General features: G+C 39.1%; 1 protein-coding gene across 2 annotated transcripts in view; it reads left to right on the top strand.

Annotated features, from left to right (window-relative positions):
* GPR63 (G protein-coupled receptor 63) overlaps positions 1 to 18,198 on the top strand; it is a 51,807-nt gene extending 33,609 nt beyond the window's left edge. For both annotated transcript variants that reach the window (XM_057311177.1, XM_026511777.4), the window contains one exon: positions 12,655 to 18,198. In XM_057311177.1, coding sequence (XP_057167160.1) covers positions 12,805 to 14,064 — 1,260 coding nt within the window. In that variant the 5' untranslated portion in view covers positions 12,655 to 12,804 and the 3' untranslated portion in view covers positions 14,065 to 18,198. The remainder of the gene's footprint in view (positions 1 to 12,654) is intronic.
* The last annotated feature ends 4,964 nt before the right edge of the window (positions 18,199 to 23,162 follow it).

Consider the following 23,162-nt stretch of genomic DNA (forward strand, 5'->3'; position numbering starts at 1 on the left):
CTGATGAAACAAAATTTATTTTTACCCTTGCCCTATGCAGATAGTTTATAGGTGAGAAGAGGAGATATTCAAGTTTTAACGAAGCAGTTATAGATCTAGGCACTATGATTTAAGATTCCAGGTTCACTGTTTAATAAGCCCTGGTATTTCCTTCCAAATGTGGAATTTACAGTCAAACCACCATGGTGAGAAACATCAGTAGTAGGTAAGTGCTGTATCTGTAAACTATCCAAAAAGGCTGGTGAAATTAAATTGGCCTGCGTTTTCCCCAGTAATAGTTTCAAGGCAGGTAAAGATTTGCAGTAGAACAATGACCTAATGAATGTGAGCCAAGGAATAAGAATTAGAAATAAGAGACAAAAGGAATATGAACAAAACCTGTCACCCATGGGGCTCATCATTTTTTTTTCTTTGTGTATTTCTAGAAAAGTTCCAGAAGGTTAATCTTCTGTTAACCACTTAAAAAAGTATATTTTCCTAGTTTGTAATTATAATTAATTTACTTTTTTTATTAAATGTTGACCTTTCTTGCTGGTTGAATTTCAGTTTTAATTGTCATCAGAAATCACTTAGAATATTTTCCTCTGAAACAGACCCTTGCTGACATTTAGTTTAATTTCTCAGTATTTGTGGGGAAAAGTAACATGAATGCAAATAAATTCTCATGCTTATTAATCTAATTTTTTAAATGTCCATGGAAGAACTAAATGTTCCTTTGAACATTAGTGAGAAAAGTTCTTTTTTGTAGTGAATATTCTGGTTGGAATTAGAAATCTATTGGGAATGGAACACTGTTAGAAATAGAACACTGCTTATAGTTCATATTTAAAATGTGCACACAGCATTTTTTTCCCTTTAGCTTTATTGCATATAGGTTTTAAGTTAGATATACTTTGAAAATAAGTGAAATTTTGATTCAGTGTTGATTTTTTTCTTTATAAAAATAACTTCAAATAAGCTCTCCTGTACCCCATCCACTCCATTTGATTGTTGGCATATTTTCTTCTGGTTAGTTTGTTCAGAGCTTCCTTTTACTATACCTACAGATAAAGTACAGATAAAAATAACAGAATAACAGAATCCAGCCAAAAAAAAAATGTAGACATTTTTATAGTGGTATAAATTTATCTCTGGACTATTCTTTTTAGTTGTAAAGCAGGTTGCCCAATGAAAGCGACTGCTCCTTTTGTTTTTTAATGAAATAAAGTTGTTATTTGGGCTACCTCTGAGGTCAACTGCCTGGTTCTTTATTTCTGGTTCCACCTGCTTCATACCAGAACTCAGGAGTATACTCAGCATATTTGCTTCCATCCTGGTGTGTTCTCTGTTTACCATTCTTCTTTTCTAATGGGAATCTCTAGATGTGTAGTCAGAGTCTAATAAAGGCAAAGAATATGGATTTATGGGTGATATATCATTTCTTTCCTCTCTGTTTTCCATTTAATTATTTTCCCGAATGAGAGGAAAGGTGGGGGTGAAGAGTGGAAGGCTTTGGGGCCAAGTGGAATTCTTTTTTTTTTTTTGGCTAAGAGTGTGGCAAGTATCAGAAAAGTCCAGTCGTGTGAGACCTTTTCTCTAGCACAGCCCCTGGTCCAGAATGGGAGAGAGATGCTCAGTAAGTCAAGTCTAGAACATTCCTTTCTCTTAAGTTTTTTTCCTTTCTTTTAGATTTATACTTCATTCAAGACACAAGCGGACAGTCTGAGTAAGGCCAATATTTCCAGTTCTCACCTGTTTTTATTCTGCTCTGTCATTTATGAATTTGCTAGAACACTTGGGTTATTCCATGAGTCCTCTCCTGGTCTTTCCCAGTAGCCAATTATATGTTTACTTCACCCGTTACGGAACAGAAGAGTTCTAGAGTAGTAGTTATTTCAAATTGGTGCTCTTCGACTCTTCCCAGTAGCCTGAGCTCAGTGGACTCAAAGCCAGTCTTTAGAGTGGGTACAGTATGCTGGGACTGGGAGTGGTCAGAGGTCTTTGATGGGAACCATGAGAAGCTTGAGCCCGATCCTGTGCTGGGCCCATTTGTTGATACAGCCCACAGTTGGATAGTTGAACGCTCACCTTCTTCTCCATGGGTGGAGTGTGCTATAAATGGTTATTGCATTTTAAAGGTTATTTATTTATTTATTTGAGAGAGAGCGCACACAAGTGGGGCGAGGGGCAGAGGGAGAGGGAGAAGCAGGCTCTCCACTGAGCAGGGAACCCGATGTGGGGCTCAATCCAGGACCCTGAGCTGAAGGCAGATGCTTAACCAACCGAGCCACCTGGGCGCCTGGTTATTGCATTTTAAGCATCACTGGAGTGCACAGCTTTGTTTTGGGGCTGGTAGGTTTTAAAAAAGATAGGCTTTAGCCTGCATGCTCAAGGACTTTTATACGGGAAACAGGTGACACACTAATAAAGATCAGTGTTGATTTAATGTGGAAAAAAAAAACCTCTACAAAAACCAGAAGTAAATAAGGAAATATATTTTGCCCTTTTATTTTAACACTAGAGAGGAAATCCTTTTTGTAAGTTTGGTGTCTCTTCCTTTGTCTGTTTACATGTCTGTACATGTGTACGTACAAGTACACATACACATATGTATAGTGTACAGACATATACACATCTGTGTACATCTCTCGTAGTGGGACTATGTTGTATGTCATTCTGCAAGTTGATTTTTTTCACTCAGTGTATGATGAATTATCTCTGGTATCACTATTACAGATTAACTTAATGTTTGTGATTATTATTTTATAATCCACTTCTATCTAGTTTATTTAATTCTCCAAAACCACCCTGTAGAGTGGATACTATAAGAAAAGAAAATTACTGCCTTTTTTGGCTTGGATATCAGGGTTAATGCTAGCCTTGTAAATGAGTTTGGAAGTGTTCCTTTCTCTTTGGTTTTTGGGCAGAGTTTGAGAAGGATTGGTGTTAATTCTTTAACTGTTTGGTAGAATTTCCCAGTGAAGTCATAGTCCTGGGCTAAAAAGTCCTGGGCTTCTATTTTTTGGGAGGTTTTTGATTACTGATTGAATCTCCTCTCTCATTATTGGTCTGTTACTTTATGATTCAGTCTTCATAAGTTGTACGTTTCTAAGGAATTTATCCTTTTCTTCTAAGTTATCTAATTTGTTGGCATGTAATTGTTTAGTTTCCTCATCCTTAAAATAAGAATTTTAGTGGTAGTAGTCTCATAGAGTTGCTGTGACATTTTAAAAAGCTGATTTATATTCAAAAAGCTTAAGACATTCTTTGACATTATACTTCCTGACAAAACTCAGGAGAAAAGAATTTAGTCTCTCTCTTTTTTTAAAAAAGATTTTATTTATTTATTTGACAGAGAGAGAGAGAGCCCAAGCAGGGGGAGCAGCAGTCAGAGGGAGAGGGAGAGGCAGGCTCCCCACTGAGCAGGGAGCCCGATGTGGGGCTTGATCCCGGGACCCTGGGATCATGACCTGAGCCAAAGGCAGACGCTTAACGAATGAGCCACCCAGGCGCCCCAAGAATATATTCTTTTTAACAATACCACAGATGAAGTTTGAAGAGAGGATCAGTGCAGCAAGAATAGGAGTTGCGGGAATCTGAGTCACTTGCTTATGTTACCTAGCTGTGCCCTTGGGATCGGGCAGGTGTGATTTCATATATACTTCTTCTGCTTGAGGTTGAAGTGCTCTGTGCACACCCAGCTTCATGGCTTCAGAAGGTCAGTCAACACCAAATTCATGTGGACTGCTCTTGTTGCATAACTTTGTTCTAAAATCCTAAGGTCTGTGTTGTGATTCACCTATTGCAGGCCTGTCAGATGCCATACAGAATCCCTATCTGACACAGAGACTTAAAACACCAGTGAGTCTGGGTTGTCTAGCCCAAGTGGCAGAGCGGCTGCCATGGCTGCGTACTCAAACTTCAAATGTCCCACTCAAACCTGGCAGGTTTTCAAGCTACTTGGTAAATGGGTTAGAATAACATACTCATAAAGGTATATGATGCCTTCAAAATTTGAAAAAGCCTACTAAGAGGTGGGCTTATTTTTTAGTGATAGGGAGAGCCAGCTATCACCTTGGAAGAGCTATTTTGACATAGTACGAGACTCCTAGAAAATGTACAAATATGGCGGGCCTTTGAAGTTTTGTAGGACTCTTTCCCCACCCTCAAGCACATATGTATCTCACCAAGGTTTGTAGAGTAGGTACTGTTTATTCTTCACTCAGCATGTAATGGAAAGCATGGCATTCTGTGGAATGGGGAGACAAGTGGGGTCCCTGTGGACTAGATCATGACAGTGTGCTGGAGAGTCGATAGCTCTGGGATAGGCCAGTAGGGTGCCAGCTGGAGGCAAACTGCTCAGGTGTTCTCTGCTAACACATATAGAGAAAAAAAACCACAACAGTTTGCCAGATCAATAGCTATGTGCCAGATGCCGGGGAATGTGTTGATTTACTCCAGCAATGAAGTCACATCTGGTACAGCATCTGCTCTCTACAAAATCCATCTGTTTTCTATAAGGCCAGATAGGCAAGTTGAATGTGGATGTGCTGGAATGATCACCTTCATCCTTCAAGTCCTTGATGGTGATCCTAATTTCTGCAATTTCTGCAGAAAGGGAGTTTTTTTGTTTGACTATCTTCATAGGTAGAGACAGTACTAGGCGTTTGCACTTGACTTTTTTTTTTTTTTTTTTTTTAAACCGTTGTAGCCCTTACACATCAAGGAACCAGTGAGGGACTCTTCCCATTGCTATGTCTGTTCCAACTCCATATTTCAGAAAATAATGAGGGCATGAGTTGTAGGATAAGTGAGAGTTGGAACTGAGCCCAAACTCCATTAGTCATATGATTTCCATAAGCCTCTACTCTGAATGGTGCAACATGGTACCATTTTGGGTCTTCAGGAAAGAGTGCCAGTTCAGAGCCATATTGGACAATCCTACAAAATTCTGATTATTTCCTCTTCCCCAGTGTGTAGGCACTCTGGGAATGTGCTGCAGGTTTTTTGAGGAAGACTGGGAGGAAGATTTATAGTACAGATTTTTGGCTGTGTAGCAAGGTCCTTCCACAACGGCACATGGCTTCCTTTTACTCAAGGGACTCTAGGTCTGTGTACTGGCTCAAGTTGGGGAATTGACGAGGGGCTGCTACTTTCTGTTTTATAGACTTGATGCTTATAAATATCAAGTAGGACTTGGTAAGCTTCTAATTATTTCTCTCTTAGAGTCCCCATGATCAGACACCCACAGGATTGGATTTTGGTTTAGTTTTCAAAAACCTCATCTCTGGGGTTGTAACAGGTAGAAGTTTTTTCATAGTGGTAAATGAAGCTTTTCGGTTTTTCACGAATCCATGAGTCTGGAATTTAAAGTTCTCCATTTACTTTTTTCCTTCCTCTGGAAATGCAAATTCTGGGACCGGCCCCAGGTTATAGAACTAGTGACTCAGGGGGTGGGATTCCACAGTCTGTGGCTTACACAGATACTCCAGTTGGTTCTAATGAAGCCTCACCTTAGAGAACCGCTGATGTAGAGCACCTTCAGAATTCTCAGAGAAAATTATTTTCCTTGGATAATTCTTTTTTCTTTTTTTTAAGATTTTATTTATTTATTTGACAGAGATAGAGACAGCCCGCGAGAGAGGGAACACAAGCAGGGGGAGTGGGAGAGGAAGAAGCAGGCTCCTGGCGGAGGAGCCTGATGTGGGGCTCGATCCCATAACGCCGGGATCATGCCCTGAGCCGAAGTCAGACGCTTAACCGCTGTGCCACGCAGGCGCCCCTCCTTGGATAATTCTAAACCAAGACAATTAAGGGACAGAATAATGACTTAATTCAAACATACAGGGACTCAAAAGTTACCTCCCTTATATTCTTCCTTTGAAAGCAATTGGACAAACAGTTCTTGGGAAAGAAGGAAGTAAACAAAGGAAGCAGTGAAGTGGAAGACAGAGAGCCTAAGGAAATGTGGAAGCCAAGAGCCAGAGGCAGAAAGGCGGATTTCTAGGATGGTAGTAAAGGGATGTCTCAGGCTGCCTTCTGTGTAGCAGACCCAGAAAGTAACTGCTCCAGGGAGGGTTAGGAGGACAAAAGCTATGACTCTAAGATAAAAATGCAGTTGATAAATTTGACCTTCCAAAATAAAACACTTGTAAGTATAAAATCTGTCTCGTAGAGCAGGTAAAAAAATAATTGATGGTTATTTTTAAAAATTGAAAATAAGAGGGGGCGCCTGGGTAGCGCAGTCCTTAAAGCATCTGCCTTCGGCTCAGGGCGTGATCCCGGCGTACCGGGATCGAGTCCCACATCGGGCTCCTCCGCTATGAGCTGGCTTCTTCCTCTCCCACTCCCCCTGCTGTGTTCCCTCTCTCGCTGGCTGTCTGTCACATAAATAAATAAAATCTTTAAAAAAAAATTGAAAATAAGAATAAGTAAATTATTAATTCTAGGAAATCCAAAATTTATACATGATAGGAAAATATTCTCTTGGCTTATCAGCAAATGTCAACATTAATGTCCATTGTAATTCCAATTTTCAAATAAGATTTTGGTAGTATGAAGGGAGGAGAGATAAGTTGGAGGTGCTGTGACATCTAAACTCTCATCTATCCTAATAGGAAGTCAAGATTTAATATATAATATTGACAATCAAAAAGTAGCAATAGCTTCATATTATTTAGATATATAAAGAATAAGTACTTGAAAGACCTTTAAAATAATTAAAAATGGCTACCTCAAAAAATGGTAATGGATTGTTGAAGGGTGATACAGGGTTCGACTATTACTTAAAAAATCGTTTGATTATTTTAGGGGTGCCTGGGTGGCTCAGTTGGTTAAGCGTCCAACTCTTGGTTTTGGCTCAGGTCATGATCTCAGGGTCATGAGATTGAGTTCGGATTTGGGCTCCATGCTCAGCGGGGAGTCTGCTGGAGAGTCTCTCTCCCCCTCTCCGTCTGCGCTCCCCACCCCCCCGCTTGCGTGTGCATGCCTCTCTCTCAAATAAATAAATCTTTAAAAAAATAATTTGATTATTATTTTTTTAAAGATTTTATTTATTTATTTATTTATTTATTTATTTATTTATTTATTTGACGGAGATAGAGACAGCCAGCAAGAGAGGGAACACAAACAGGGGGAGTGGGAGAGGAAGAAGCAGGCTCCCAGCAGAGGAGCCTGATGTGGGGCTCGATCCCAGAACGCCGGGATCACGCCCTGAGCCGAAGGCAGACGCTTAACGACTGAGCCACCCAGGCGCCCCCTAAAAAAATCATTTGATTATTTAAAAAAATTATGTGCATATATCATATAAATAAATATTAAAATGAGTAAAGAAGAAATTCCCTGATCTCACAACACATAGTGCACATTAATTTTCCAAATGTGTATTGGGCTGTGTGTAAAGCATAGCAGTCAAAGGGAACTATGAGATTAATAAAAGCAGTCTGTGCCTTCGAGGCGAATATAATCTTTGCAGAGAATAAAACAAGTCTCTAAAGCACCAGAGTAGCAGGTTAAGACGAGAGTATATTACAACCTCCACTGCCCATTCTAGCCACTGACACCGCAGTAATTGTGACATTCTGGCACAGTCCAAACATAAAACACTTTACTCATATCATTAACCTAATTACCCCAGTTTCTGTGTTTGTTCCTGGAGATGCCTTAAGAAAAGGGAAAGAATCATAAATCCAATTACTTCTTCCGTAAGTGAGTTTTACCTGTGCACATACTTATGCGGTATGTGTATATCCATACATGCACACGTTCGCCCAGAATTCTAAGTTTTTCTTATTTGGAAAATGTGGTAAGATTTTCCACCAAATGGCAAAAAAAGACTAGTTTAGATTAGATTTAACATTAGGATGGTCATGCAATATTATCGAACTACACTAATTTTCTAGTTCTCATGTTGCTACTGCCTCATTTCCTTTGGAAATGCAAATTTTATTTTATTTTTTGGAAATGCAAATTTTGACTATAAAACTTTTATTTAGTCTAATATAAAATTCAGAAGAAACTTCAGGTCACAATAGTATTTGATGGAAGTCCTAGAGGAAAGAATCTTTTTACATGGTTACTGTGAGCATTCAAAGCACTGCTTTGGTTATTATGCCTCCCAGTAAGAAGAGGAAGAAGGCCAGAGAATATTTACATTTACATTGTGGTGAGCTAGGAGTATAATGAATGAGGAACGCTGTGTAGATACCAGGGCAAAGGCATTATTAAGTCCACGCATGCTGTGTTCCTTGATATTATAAATTCTGGTTCTTTTCCTTAATGTTTAATTACAAAATTGCCTTTGCTTAATTCCTTTGTAGATTCTTTATATATTAGAGAAATTGACCATTTATATTTAATAGGCACCGGAAAGCTGATTTAGAAGCTCTATGTGTATAGGTTGGGCTTGAGAGTGGATGGGCTTCAGTATACAAGGTGACTGGGCACCAAGCTGGCATTTTTCCTGGGTACTATCCAGTGTTAGAATCTAGAAATTTTTCCTCTAAGGCTTTTTAGTTACTGGAATACACAAACATTTTAGCCCTGCATGGATAGCATGTGTCAGGCTGCTGGCACTTTGGGAACTGGGTAGAGAAGGTGTCTAGGTTCTCCTGTGGAATGTGCAGACATTCAGTCAATCTCCCTGTTTCAGCCCTGCACTCAGTCTCAAGTTTATGGTCATTGGACTCAGTTGTGCCACAGACTTGGGCTGCTGGAATGGGAGAGTGTGCTTTCATGTGGTTGCTCAGAGGAGGGGAGACCTGGGCATGGAGTGGAGTTCTCGTGGCTCTGGAGATAGATTTTCAGTCAGTTTAACAGTTTTTAGTGCCACCTACACTTTCTTTGGGAACTGGTACCTTCCAATCCAGAGCTGCCCTACAGGGTGTGTCCGCTGCTTCTAAGCGTATTTCCCTGGAAATAGTGAGGATAATGAGTTTTCTGTTCTGTTCTGTGCAGTCAGCTACTCCATCTGCTTTTTGTCTGACGACACTTTAAAAAATTCCTTATCTGTTGATGTGTTTTTCATTCATACCTTTTGCCCTTTGGGACTGTACATTTTGTTTAAAAAAATCCCTTTACTGTCATTTCAGTATGATTTAGAGATGCAGGGTCTGTGGTCAGTCTGTCCCCCCCCCCCCTTTTAAAGATTTTATTTATTTATTTGACAGAGATAGAGACAGCCAGAGAGAGAGGGAACACAAGCAGGGGGAGTGGGAAAGGAAGAAACAGGCTTCCAGCGGAGGAGCCTGATGTGGGGCTCGAACCCAGAATGCCAGGATCACACCCTGAGCCGAAGGCAGATGCTTAATGACTGAGCCACTCAGGCGGCCCCGGTCTGCCCTTTTTAACCAGAAGTCCGAACCATTTTTTCATTGCTGTCTCTCTAGTGTCTGGCACATACTAGGTACTTAAATAAATATTTAATGAATGAATAATGGAATGAATTAAGTTAGAAGTTTTTAGTAATGGGGGGCTTTGATGACAGAAAAATATTATGACTATATATGTTTATATAACAACCTAAAAAGCATCTTTTAAATTGTGGTTTTGTTTTTGTTCCTCAATATGGTCGAGGAAACCAAGTGTTTCAAAGTGTGGCCATCAACAAAATGAAAATTCTCTCTACTGAATGGGAGAAAATATTTACAAATCATGTATCTGATAAGGAGTTAATATCCAAAATTTATAAAGAACTTATACAATTCAATAGCAAAAAAACAAACAATCCTAATAAAAAGCAGGCAGAAGATCTGAATAGACATTTTCCCAAAGAAGACATACAGATGGCCTACAGGTAAATGAAAAGATTCTCAACATCACCTATCATCAGGGAAATGCGAATCAAAACTGGTGAGATATCACCTCACACCTGTTAGAATGGCTGTTATCAAAAAGACAAGAAATAAGTATAGGTAAGGATGTGGAGAAAAAGGAACCGTCATGTGTTGTTGGTGGAAATCTAAGTTGGTGCAGCCACGATAGAAATAGCATGGAAATTCTTCACAAAATTAAAAATAGAACTGCCATATATTCAGCAGTTCCACTCTTGGGTATTTACCGAAGAAGACAAAAACACTAACTCAGAAAGATCTAGGCATCCGCATGTTCACTGCAGCATTATTTACAATAGCCAAGATATGGAAACAAGTGTCCATTGATGCATGAATGGATAAAGAAATTGTGTATATAGATATACAATGGAATATTCATAAAAAGAATGCAATCTTGCCATTTACAACAACATGGATGGACCTTGAGGGCATTATACTAAATGAAACAAGTCAGATAAAGACAAATGCTGTATGATCTGTCTTGTATGTGGAATCTAAAACAAACAACCAAAAAATAAGAAAAACCCAAGCTCATAGATACAAGAGAACAAGAGATTGGTGGTTGCCAGAGGCAGGGGGTATAAGTGGGTGAAATGAGTGAAGGGGGTCAAAAAGTACAAACTTCCAGTAAGTCATGGGATATAATGTAGAGCATGGTGACTATGGTTAATAATACTTTATTACATGTATGAAAGTTGCTAAGGGAGTAGATCTTAGAAATTCTCATCACAAGAAAAAAATTTCTTTGTAACTGTTTGGTGATGGATGTGAACTAGACTTATTGTGGTGATCATTTCTCAGCATATACAAATATCAAATATGTTGTACAAGTGAAACTAAATAAAGTTACATATAAGTTATACCTCCATGAGAAAAAATAACTTATAAAGCGTGTACTACTTCAGGATGGAGGTATGGTTGTTTTACTTGGTTGAGCACAATTACAGCTATTATGTTAGGCTTAAGATACACATTTGCCTATTTATAATTTTTCTTTAGGGATAGACTTGTATTGAAACTGATTGACATAGCAGGCACAGTCTATTCTTATTTGTATGTATATTTAGGTAATTTCGTTTATTTATTTTTTATATTTAAGTAATTTTGAAGAGACTTATGGTGATGATGTTGTAAAGCTTTCCAGCTACAACTGCCCCCTTACCCATTGGACCTTTGTGGTTAATGAAGTTTGAGAATTAGTGGATTAATGTGACCTTGTTTAAGTATATTTTGCATTTCAAAGTGAACATGTGAAGATGGATAAAATCTAATAGGAACAAAGAACTTAAGCTATAAAAATGAGAGTAAATATTAAAATTAATATTTTGAACAAATAGATTAGTATTCTTCTCATTCATAAAGGCAGCCCTGGACAACGAAGAGGGGATTGTAGAGAGATACAGTGTGGCAGAGAGCCTGTGATTTGGCTAGAGTGCTAGATCTTGGGTCTTGAAGATGGGATGCCTCCACCCTGTATACCCCAAGAAATGAATAAGTGAACTTTTTGCATTTTCCCCTAAAATTGATGACTTAATTCTAAGTTCAAATAAAGAGCAAATTACAGTGTTGTTTTAAACTTCCATGCATTTATTTTTTTTCCAATCTTTGAGATTTATTAAAGGAATCTACTCATAAATCCAAAGAGAGGTCTAATTAAAGAGATTACCTCCCCAGTAAAGAAGGACGAGCCCATGCACAAAAGTGGGTTAGTAAGATAGTAGATTAAGAAAGTCCCTTGTGGAAAATTCTAGGGTTGCAGAAATTGATAAGAAGTTGAGGGTAAGAATAAGAGAAAGGTGATAAACTTCTGGAGCAAGATAACCAAATATCTTTAGGGTACCTGGCTGGGTCAGCTGGTAGAGCATGCATGATCACAGGGTTGTGAGTTTGAGCCCCACATTGGGTATAGAGATTATTTAAAAATAAAGTCTTAAAAAAAAGATAAACAAATATTTTTAAAAGTTTTCTGTAATGGATTCTCCACACCTGAATGTTTTTCTGGTCATCTACTTTAGAATCCTCATCTTTGTTATTTGTTTGACATCTTTTATCAAGTTGCTAACACACAATCAGGTTGGCTTTAGGGAGAAGAAATTGAGAAGATAAAATATAAAAATCAGAAATTAAAGAATGGAAATGGTTGGGCATGGGAAAGAAGACAGAATATGAGAAGCAAACAGAGCTTTAGAAAAAGAAAACTCTTGAAAATATGACCAAGACTTTTTACATATATTTTTTTTCCTCCTCTTGAATAACTTCTCCAGTATGGTTGGTGTTGGGATTTCTGAGAAGAAACACACAAAAAAATAGGAAGCCAGAAACTTGTTTCAGACCTTCATAGAAAATAACTTAGTATCTACTTATATGGATGTTAGAACAAAAGTGTGTGATAATAATGCAATCAATAGGAAACTGAGTTTGGTGGTTTTTGCCAAATAGTTTTGTGTTAATATAAAAATGGAATAAGAACCTGTACCAAAGAATTATTAAGAAAAATATTAGTACTTTCAGGAGAACCAGATACTAAAATCTGTATCAATAGTGACTATGGAAAGGCGATGCTGCTATTGGAAATTTAAAAGAAAAATTAACAGGAAGGTTATAACTTTGCCTTTGAGACAATAATACATTTTGATTCTCTTCATTTTCACTTTATATAAAAATGTCATGAAAATTCCATCATGGTTGACAAATATAAAACAGAACAACAGATTTTAGTGCTGACTAGGCAAGAGACTTAAGTATTTTTCAAAAAACTGATCTTTCATGATGAAAGATAAGACGTCAAATGTTACTTGCAAAGCCCATTTCTCATTGGCTTTTTGTGTTTTGGGCTTGTTTTCAGGCAAAAGGACTCCAGTGGAAGATGGAGCTCTTTGTCCGTTTTCCAGAAGGTGTTTCCAAGCGCATCAATGAAACATGATACTGCTGCTTTGTGTTGAAATGCTTGAAGAACACCCACATCTCTGCCAGCGCCTTCCATCCTGCTGACACCATGGTCTTTTCTGCAGTGTTGACTGCGTCCCATACTGGGGCAACCAACACAACATTTGTGGTCTATGAAAACGCTTACATGAACATTACGGTCCCTCCACCGTTCCAACATCCTGGCATTGGCCCACTGCTCAGATACAGCCTGGAAGCGATGGCTCCCACTGGAATGAGTTCCTTGACAGTGAATAACACAGCTGTACCCCCAACACCAGCAGTTGTTAAGAGCCTAAACTTGCCTCTCCAGATCATCCTCTCTGCTATAATGATATTTATTCTGTTTGTGTCTTTTCTTGGGAACTTGGTCGTTTGCCTGATGGTTTACCAGAAAGCTGCCATGCGCTCTGCAATTAACATCCTCCTTGCCAGCCTGGCATTTGCAGACATGTTGCTTGCAGTGCTGAACATGCCCTTCGCCTTGGTAACTATTCTTACTACGAGATGGATTTTTGGGAAATTCTTCTGTAGGGTGTCTGCTATGTTTTTCTGGTTGTTCGTGATAGAGGGAGTAGCCATCCTGCTCATCATTAGCATCGATAGGTTCCTTATTATAGTCCAGAGGCAGGATAAGCTAAATCCGTATAGGGCTAAGATTCTAATTGCAGTTTCTTGGGCGGCTTCCTTCTGTATAGCTTTTCCTTTGGCTGTAGGAAACCCTGACCTGCAGATCCCTTCCCGAGCCCCCCAGTGTGTGTTTGGGTATACAACCAATCCGGGCTACCAAGCTTATGTGATTTTGATATCTCTAGTTTCTTTCTTCATACCCTTCCTGGTGATACTGTATTCGTTTATGGGCGTACTCAACACCCTTCGGCACAATGCCTTGAGGATCCACAGCTACCCCGAGGGTATATGCCTCAGCCAGGCCAGCAAGCTGGGTCTCATGAGTCTACAGAGACCTTTCCAGATGAGCATTGACATGGGCTTTAAAACGCGTGCCTTCACCACCATTTTGATTCTCTTTGCTGTCTTCATCGTCTGCTGGGCCCCATTCACCACTTACAGCCTTGTGGCAACATTTAATAAGCACTTTTACTATAAGCACAACTTTTTTGAGATTAGCACCTGGCTACTCTGGCTCTGCTACCTCAAGTCTGCATTGAACCCACTGATTTACTACTGGAGGATTAAGAAATTTCATGACGCCTGCCTGGACATGATGCCCAAGTCCTTCAAGTTCTTGCCACGTCTTCCTGGTCACACAAGGCGGCGGATACGTCCCAGTGCTGTCTATGTGTGTGGGGAACACCGGACAGTGGTGTGAATATTGGCACTGCTTGACATTTGGGGTGATGGTTGCTCTTTATCTGACTTTGAATTTTCTTTCACATGGGTTCTCCAAGTATACCTTACTGGTTTATATAGGGTTTGTGCGTAAGGGTGTGTGTGTGCAGTGTAAAGAAAGAATGGTGATTAGTTATAATTCTGTTACAAAGGATACGCAATAGGGAAGTGATACAAATGTTACCTCCAGGGTTCAAGAGAAATCCTTGATTTAGGGTGGGGAGATGGTGTTTTGTTTCTTTGATTGATTTTGTTTTTGAAGCAGGAATCAAGATTGTGCTTTATGGAGCCTGCAGTTACATTGAATTGTAGGTGTTCTGTATGCTGCTAAGGTATGCTTAATTGAGTTTATCATTTTTTTTTTTTTCTGGAAGACATTGCTGCTTTTTGCCATCACATTGGAGCCAAAACCACATACATCTCAGTAGATAAATATTCACTTTTATTAAAAAAAATAACCCAAGGGGGTTAGTGACATTTTAAAGGTCATTAATATTTACTTTGGTGCACTTTAAGAAATAATGTACAAACTAATTCAGTCATGTTTTTCAGAATTGTTTTTATACATGACATGTTGTGCTTTAGGGAACATTGCATTATCATTTCTAGGAAGATTTTAAAAAATGTTTTATCTGCATGTCCAGTTTTAAAGGAGAGAACATAAAAATGTGGACATTTTTCTAAGCACAATAGGGATTCTTCAGAGCAAAGTCGAGGAGACAGAGCATCCTTGCAAATTTAAATGGGATGCAGTGAGGGGGTAGCTGGTGTGGGCTGTGGTATTTCCTTTGACTCCAGGATTCTCACTGATCCAGTGGGGCGAAGGACCTACCATTTGTTGGACACCTACCATCTCCCAGGCCCTGTGCATCTTTATCCTCACAGCAATCCTGTGACGTAGGTATTCTTTTTCTCTTTTTTTACGAAGAAAGTAAGTCTCAGAGAGATGCAAATCCTGCCCAAGGTTAATGGTAGAGCTGGAATCCAAAAAAGTCTGTCAGAATCCTTAGACTGCTGTTCTGTGCCACGTAGACATATCATTCAGGTTTAAGTATTTCATAGTCAAGAAGGAACTCTGTAGCCTTTAATTTTTTTTAGACTAAAACCTTCCTTTTAAAAGTAGCTTCACTTTTTTTATTACCAAAAAAAAAAATGTGAAAGCATTACAGAAAGTGAGGAAAATAGAAAAAAAAACTCTCTCACAACCACCCTTTTACAGTGGAACTTAAAAATCTTAGACAAGGCTGTAAGGGACATAAGGTGATTTTTTTTGGTTTGCAAAACAGGTGACTAATAACAATGGAGAAGTTAAATACAGCTGTATGTAGGTCTTGTCCTTGCAGGGTCAGAGGTTTCCAGTGGTCCAGCTGTTTCTGAATGTTGCCTGAGGGCTTGCCTGTAGCACAGCTGGAGTTTGTCAGTGTGGGCGAGTGTGTCTCCTACAAAGAAGCAAAGATAAGTCCTGGTCTGAGCATAGAGCAAGTTTTAATAGGGCAGGTTTGGGCTTTCAAATTATTTTTCTCTTGCTGACGACCCCCCCCCCCCCCCCCAGGTACATTCAGAGCCTTTGGTCCCCTTGCTCTGTGGCCACTGGCACACTTTATAAAACTGCTGACAGGATGGGGCTGCCGATGAAGGTCATAAGGGTAGAAAGTGTAGCCTTGTGGCCACATCACGGGCTTTATAAATAGCTGAGATAACATGAATACTTTTTGGATTTTTATAGCATCTTTCAGCATTTTAGTGCTTTGTGAGCCAGTGCGAAAAGAGTCTCTGTTTCTTCAGTTTTACAACCACAGAGTTGGGTTAAATGAATCTTGCCCAACCCTAATGTGCTTTCCTCCATGTGAGAGTAGAGATTTGTGAAGAACTCGGCTGACGTCAGCATCAATCTTTGGTCTCCAGTATTACTTCTTTGCAGTTTACTTATTAGCTGTTTCTCAAAATGGAACGTCTGCTGAATGTCGGAAGAGCCCATAGCACAGTATCAGTAATTAGGACTTTGGAAGATTGATGCCATCGTGAAGGACCTGGGGAACCGTGCTCTTGAGGCAGTTGTGGTGGTATTAGAACTCATTTTCCGGTTGAAGAGCTCTTTTGGGACTCAAAGCACTTACTCAGCATGTTGTTTTGGGATCAGCCTTTGCTGATAGTCACCTACCTCTTTGGTTTCTAATTTATATTATTCACAGGTTGAAATTGTTTTTGTCTGTTAGGGATCTTACGGAACATAAACACTGTAGTAGATACCTAGGAGCACCTGGGAGTGTATCATGCTTTCCATTTTCGATATAAACTGGATTTCAAGCGGATATTAATAAGTCTGTTTGAAATTAGACTTTCTCTGAGAAAAGTCAGCGTGATCTGTATTCATCTCCCATATTGGCCGTGGGTCTTGAGACTCCTTTTGTGATAGGCGTTGGAACTGAGCTTTGTTTTCTTTGTCCTTTCTTATGAGCGGTCCTCGGGTACTTGTGTGCTGCCTGGTGGGCAGTGCCTCATTGGGCGAGGGCGAGGGCGAGAGCTCGGCGTGCCTGCTGAGATGCTCCCTGAGAGAAGAGCACTCGGGGCCTCAGTGGGAACTCTAGCACCACCACCCAACAGTGGTTCTCTCTACACTGGAGACTGTTGATAGGGGGCAGTTCACAAATCAGTTTGAATGTGTGTTTGCTATGTATAACATTTTGGAAGCTTTAAAAAAAAATGTACTCTGATGTACCTTTGAAAAATTTAGGTGCAGAATCCTATTTTCCTGTTCCCCTGTATTTTCTTGAGGGGGAAAAAAACCACTACTAATTATTGCCACTGACAGACAGCATTTGTCTGTCGAACGAAATGTAATTTCGTTTTCCTTCTGGCGAATAAGTACAAGGCATGAGAGAGATCACGAAATATCTGCGATCAAGAGAGAAAGTCAAAAGAAATCCCCAATAGTCTGGAGTTGTGATATTCAAACTTGAATAGGAATTTGTGTCTTAAGTATTCCCAGGGGAGCTTGTTAACAATACAGAGGCCCGGGTTCCCCAGAGGGGTGCTCTGATTTCGTTGAGCGCTCTGATTCCCATGCAGGTCCCTGGGTCCCTGATCCTAAAGCAGGTGCTTCAAGAAGCACTCCTGTTGAAAATATACCTATTTTAAGATTGTCCATTTTACACGAAAATGTTAGTGTTGGAAGCCATTATCTCCTAGAGCATGGGTAATCCACATCGAGAGGAAAATCTACACATGGTTGTGCCTAGTTTGCTGCCACATGTGTTAGTGCTGGGTCTCGCCAGTGTGGGCTGTATATTCTCTCAGCTGGCAGAATTCTCATAGGCCATGCTGTCTCACGCTAGAGCAAAAGGAGTCATTTAGTATTTGACAGTCATGACTTTCAAGAGTCTAGTTTCTCTAATATTTTCTTTTCTTCTAGAGAGATGTCTTTACTGTATATAATCTCCGGAAGAGTATGAGGGGAATGTAAAAATCATCGAATTTCCCGTTGCTCTGCTTATGCCAGTCGTGTTCAATGGAAGCATGAAGAAAATAAAATAATCTTTTACTCTTTGTATAATTTCAGTTGCTGACAAAGATATTTAATTTGTTCTTAATCTTTGCTTTTGTTTACATGAAAATATTTATGTATATATATATCACGGAAAAATTTCTACTTGCTTGACATTTTATTCTACTATGGTTTTTAAGTTTAAAGGATGGCTTAATTCGAATTTATTTTCACAACCATAGTCCTGCTAAACTGCCTTCATCGAAGACTCAGTTTTCAAATAATAAAAATATCAAAGCACATGTTTGTTATTACAGGTAAATGGTAATACGTTTCTTAGCTATATATTGGTACTAGTCCTTTGTAATTAAAATTAACTTATTTTACAATAGTACCTGACGTATATGGAAAAAAAACCACTTTGAATTTTGGGTTGTAATTCAAGAATAAAAAAGTATGGTTATTTGTGCATATTGTTATTACAACCAGGAAAAGAGCTCCCCATAAGAAAATGAATAAATATTTAACATTTCTAAAAGTGGAGTTTTTTTTTAAAGGACTACTTCATCTTATCTTAGAAAGATTTGTCATGAGTAATACTTTCTGTTAAATTAAAATCTAAGTTTCAAATCCTGCTTCCTTTGGGTTTTTATTTTCAAATTAGCTCTCAAAGCCTGTGTGTATATAATTATATTCTAGTTTTAGAAGTTCTCAGAGAAGTTAAAGATGAGATGAAACTTGGCAAAAAACCACTAGTATTAAGAAACGGTTTTAAGGAATTCTCTCTAGGAGAATTATGGAAATTTTACTGCTGAATTGTTTAAAATTGGATTGTCACTTGGCAAAGCCATGACAGTGTCTGCTCCTATTTTGACAAAATGATTTCAGATCGCACTTCCTTCTGTAAAACCTAAGTCCTTTCTGCAATCCACTTTTAAATCCATAGGAAATATCAATTATTTGTCTATGAGTTCCAGCGTCTTGCCAATTAGATAGGAGGGTTTTATTTTCTCTTCTTTTTAACTTCCATGCTGTAGTTAAAACATATTTCTTTTTAACTTACAAAAGAAGATTGCCATTGAATCTACATTTTATAGTTTTTTTTTTCTGAAATGGAAAGAAAGATATAGCAAAATAGAGGAACATGTTGAATTAAAAACATTTTCATATCTACCATGAAAATAGAAAAAAAATATCTACCATGAACCCTACTCAACTCATACATAACAGAGAGAAACTTTAGGAGCAATTGAGATATCACAGTGCAGTCAATTAGATTTAATACAAAAAGAAAAAAAAATTATGGCTGTTATCAGTTGGCATTTAACCAAAGAAGCAAAACTGGTAGAAGATATTTCTTAAAAGATGTACTGCAAGAATTAGCTTACGTGATTGTGGGACTGGCTAGACAAATCTGAAATCCCAAAGGCAGGCGGGTCAGGTAGGGCAAGCTAGAATTCACAGGTACTAGCTGAAGCTGTTGCCCAAGGTGGAATTTCCTCCTCCTGGGAGAAACCTCTGTTCTGCTTGAAGGCCTTCCAGCTGATTGAATCAGGCCTACCCAGATTATCTAGGAATATCTCTGTTAGTGGGTTGGTGATGGATTTTTATCACATCTACAAAATACCTTCACAGCAACACTTAGATTAGTGTTTGATGGATGAATCGGAGATGGTAGCCTAGCCAAATTGACACAGCAAAAGACCATTACAATGGTGAAATCCAAATTTAAAATATAATAAAATCCTCCTATGATGCTGTACTGCTAGTCCAAAAAATTCAGTCTGTGTTGAGGTTAGTGCAACGACTGAGATAAGCTTGTGGCAGAGGGTGGAGTGCACATCCTGACTGCATTATATTCAAATCCACATAATCACAGGGCACAATATTTATCTCTGGTTTTCTCTGTGTCTATTTTGAAACTTCCCAAAAGGGAAAAATAGTCAATTGATCAGGAGATGTTGTAAACCAACTTCCTTTCTATGTGAGCTTTCATTATTTGTGATACTTGTCAAGGATGATGTCTTTTTAAAGAATTTGAAAACATTCATAGTTACAACAGTACTAACCCTTAACATAAAAATATGCTAATTGTCAGAGTAATAATGATGGGTGCCATTTTTGGTCAGTTATATCAAAATACACTTTATCTGTTTTAATTCACAGTATTTTTTCCTTTTTCCAACTGAGAAAACTATGTTGCCGGGAGTGAAGTAACTTTTTCAGGCATGGCTTGGATTCACAGCTTTGGCCTAATGCCGAAGTTCATATTTTTCTATGCCACCTTGCTTCTGTTATTTTCTGATAACAGAACTGAGTCCTTAGTGAGAAGAGCTCATTGAGCATCATACTGGATCATTACCACTCTGCATGCCCAATAAATAATCATAGCAGCAAAACCTATACACAAAGTTGTGGATATTAACATAAAACCTAGATTGGTTTGTTCTTGGTTTTAAGTCATTAACCATATTTGGCTACATCAGAAAACAGACTGGTCAGCTGACTGGGCCCCTGGTAGCCTTGGACACAGCTTCTCTCATGGCACAGAACCTTCATGGAATTTGCTGACTGTGGCAGAAATTTTGGGGACACTTAGATAACCAGTACTTCCCTTAAGTTGCTTTGATCCCAGAATCCTTTTGGAAAGCCTTTCACCCTGGTGCACAACTGGAATTCAAGTATGTACCGATTCTAAGTACCAGCATTTACGTAGAGTAGCAAAGATGGGGTGAGCAGGTGGAGGTGATGAAATCAAGAGCCCTGTGGTCCTTGTTCCAGCTTTGACACTCCTCTTCCGTCACCAGATCTCTCTCAGCCTGACATAAGATGGCAGTGTTTTAAGGTGCTCATTAACTCATGATTGGTATGGTAATTTGAATTGCTCAATCAACTGAATTCTTGTACTGAGAAACTACTCAAAACCTGTTACTGTAGTTTGTTATTATGTATTTATGAAAATATGTTTTAAACTGTGTAATTTATCTTACTGGCCATCTGTGACAGTACCTCTATTAGAGGTTGTCAAATACATTATACTCTAATAAACAGATGAAGAAACGGTTTTAGAGCAACTAGATGACTTGCCCAAATTCCAGCAGCAGTGAGGAGGCAGAGCTGGGATTCAAACTGAGCTGATGGCTCCCAACTTTAGAGCTTCCACTTCCAGTCAGTGAGATTTCTCCCATCACAGAGAGAAGGGCAGGACAATGTGGGTGCAAGGTTTGGAAAAACCAGTGATTGAGTAAGCAGAGGCCAGATACGTGGTTCTGGAAAGTATCTTAATTGCATAGGTGCATTTTTATTAGTAGAAAGAATAATAGAATGTTTACATTTTAAAGAAAATAATTTCTCTTTTTTTTAGTTCATCACCCAAGCTTTACCACTAAAAAAAACAGCTGAGCTCATGGACAAAGGAACGCAGGCAGGTCAATGCGAGGAGGCCAGGAATTGCTCTGTGTGTGTGGGCCAGCAGTTTGTTCTCACTGTGGACTTAAACTTCAGAGGGGAGCTACGCTGGGTCTACATACCCCACATTTGCTCTGGTAAGCATTGCTGTCCCTTCTGTCCCTCTGGACCTATGCTGGAAGAACTTCTCCTTCATGGATGCTGGGGACTCCTTGGGAAACTGTCAGTAGCCAGGGAATTTCCTTCTGCTCTCACCTCCTCTTCCAGGACACACTCTGATGAACAGGGTAACTGCAAATGGCACGGAAGACACTTCTCTCTGACAGGAAGAAAGATGGCATGTTCTTGTACCACTTCCCCAAAGGTATTTATAATCTCAAAAACGATGATTGACTCAGATGGCAAGATGTCACAGTGTCATGTTCATTTGTGTGGAGGCTGCTATTGCTAAGCCCTGGGTCCTATTTGATGTCTTGGAGGCATTTCACTTCTCATGAAAACAAATATGTAGTAAAACCAGATGCACACGAAAGGGCAATGTCATCTGACCGAGATGCAATGACAGCCAAAAGACAAAAACAGAAACAAAAGAAGACATCCGCTAGGTCTAGATTTCTAGCCCCACCTTTCCCCCTTGAGTTCATGGGTTTCATTCTCACTGGACACTAAGCTCCCTGAGGGCAGAGCACTGTGCTTATCTGTTGTTTCCCCTGCAGCTAGCACAGTGACTCATGAAGGGTAGTGGTTCCCAAAAGTCTGGAAATGGACCTTTTGATAATAGGATCTTGGCAGTAAAAATCATAATGGATTTACTTAAACCAAATGGCTTCTAAGTGGCAAGACCCGAGACCAGCACCCTGGTCTTCAGTCTCCAAATCCAGTGACCAGCCCACTAGACAGACCTGCTTCCTTGACTGAGGGTTCTCATCTGGGGGTTTTCAGACACTGTGGCTAGGCTGGTTTGGGGGATGATTGTAGAATGGACAGGGCTTCTAAATTTTTATTTGCTAAATCTGGCAAATGCAAGAATAGTGCACATATGTATATAATTTTTTGACCCTGGGATGTGCAAATCACTTCGTGGAGGAGGTCCTCTGTTCCTCTTATTCGTAAGGTCATCTGTGACTACTTCTCGTGGTCTTGACTAAATTCGCTGGGGCTCAGGCTTCAAAGGGAAGGAGGAGGACATGACTCATGGTGCGGCTGAGGAGCACAGATACAGATGGACTGATGACAGCAAGGACAAGGTGTGTTTCTGTAACCATTTTGCATATCTGTTTGTTGGTAAATGAATGACGATGGTGTATGGACAAGATGTATTCAGTAATCATCTCCAGGGAGATTTTGGTTGGGAAACGTTTTCTATTGTTGGAATCAGACATCCATATGTTGAATGCCATTTGAACACTTGCAACAGAAATTCAGAGTTTAAATCACTTTTACCATAGTTTTGGCAGGGCTGGGAACACATTTTTTTTCAGCTGTTCTTCCTGATGGGAGCTATAAATAGTTTTGGGGAAGTATATAATTATCTCCAAGTAGAAGCTAAAGATAAAAAGCTGCTTAAGATTTTAAAGGAACATTTAATGGTTATTATTATGTAACATTTATTAAGTATGCGCGCTGTGATCATTGTCTTTGCCAGGAAGAAACTTGGAATAAAAAGTCAACCCAAGATGTGACATGTATAAATAGACCTAAAGGTATATTAACATGGTGCAGAACAAAGGGTTGATTCAATTTAAAGAAGGATTTAGGAGAACAAAAAAGGCAGCCAAATCAGGGTAATATTGTATAGAAATGAAGACGACTTATATTTAGTAACAAATCTTTAAAAATACTGGCAATTTAAAACCAAGATGGATAGTCACATAAAAACAGGTTACATTATGGTACATGCATGGGGTAGTACTGTGTTTTTGGCAGTTAGCTTAGACTTTTACACAGAAAAGGAGTTTACTTATTCTGTTCAATGAATAAATACTAAAACATTTAAATACTAAATAAAGATTCATGTTGGCTGAAGCAAGTTAAGTGTTATAAATAATGACTTGGGACGCCTGGCTGGCCCGGTCGGTAGAGTATGTGATTCTTAATCTCAGTGTTGTGAGTTCAAGCCCCACGTTGGCCATGGAGCGTACTTAAAATTTTAAAAAATAAATAAGTAATACTTCAGTCATCAGCTC

Source organism: Ursus arctos, unplaced genomic scaffold (genome assembly GCF_023065955.2).
Source record: "Ursus arctos isolate Adak ecotype North America unplaced genomic scaffold, UrsArc2.0 scaffold_13, whole genome shotgun sequence".
Lineage (NCBI taxonomy): Eukaryota > Metazoa > Chordata > Mammalia > Carnivora > Ursidae > Ursus > Ursus arctos.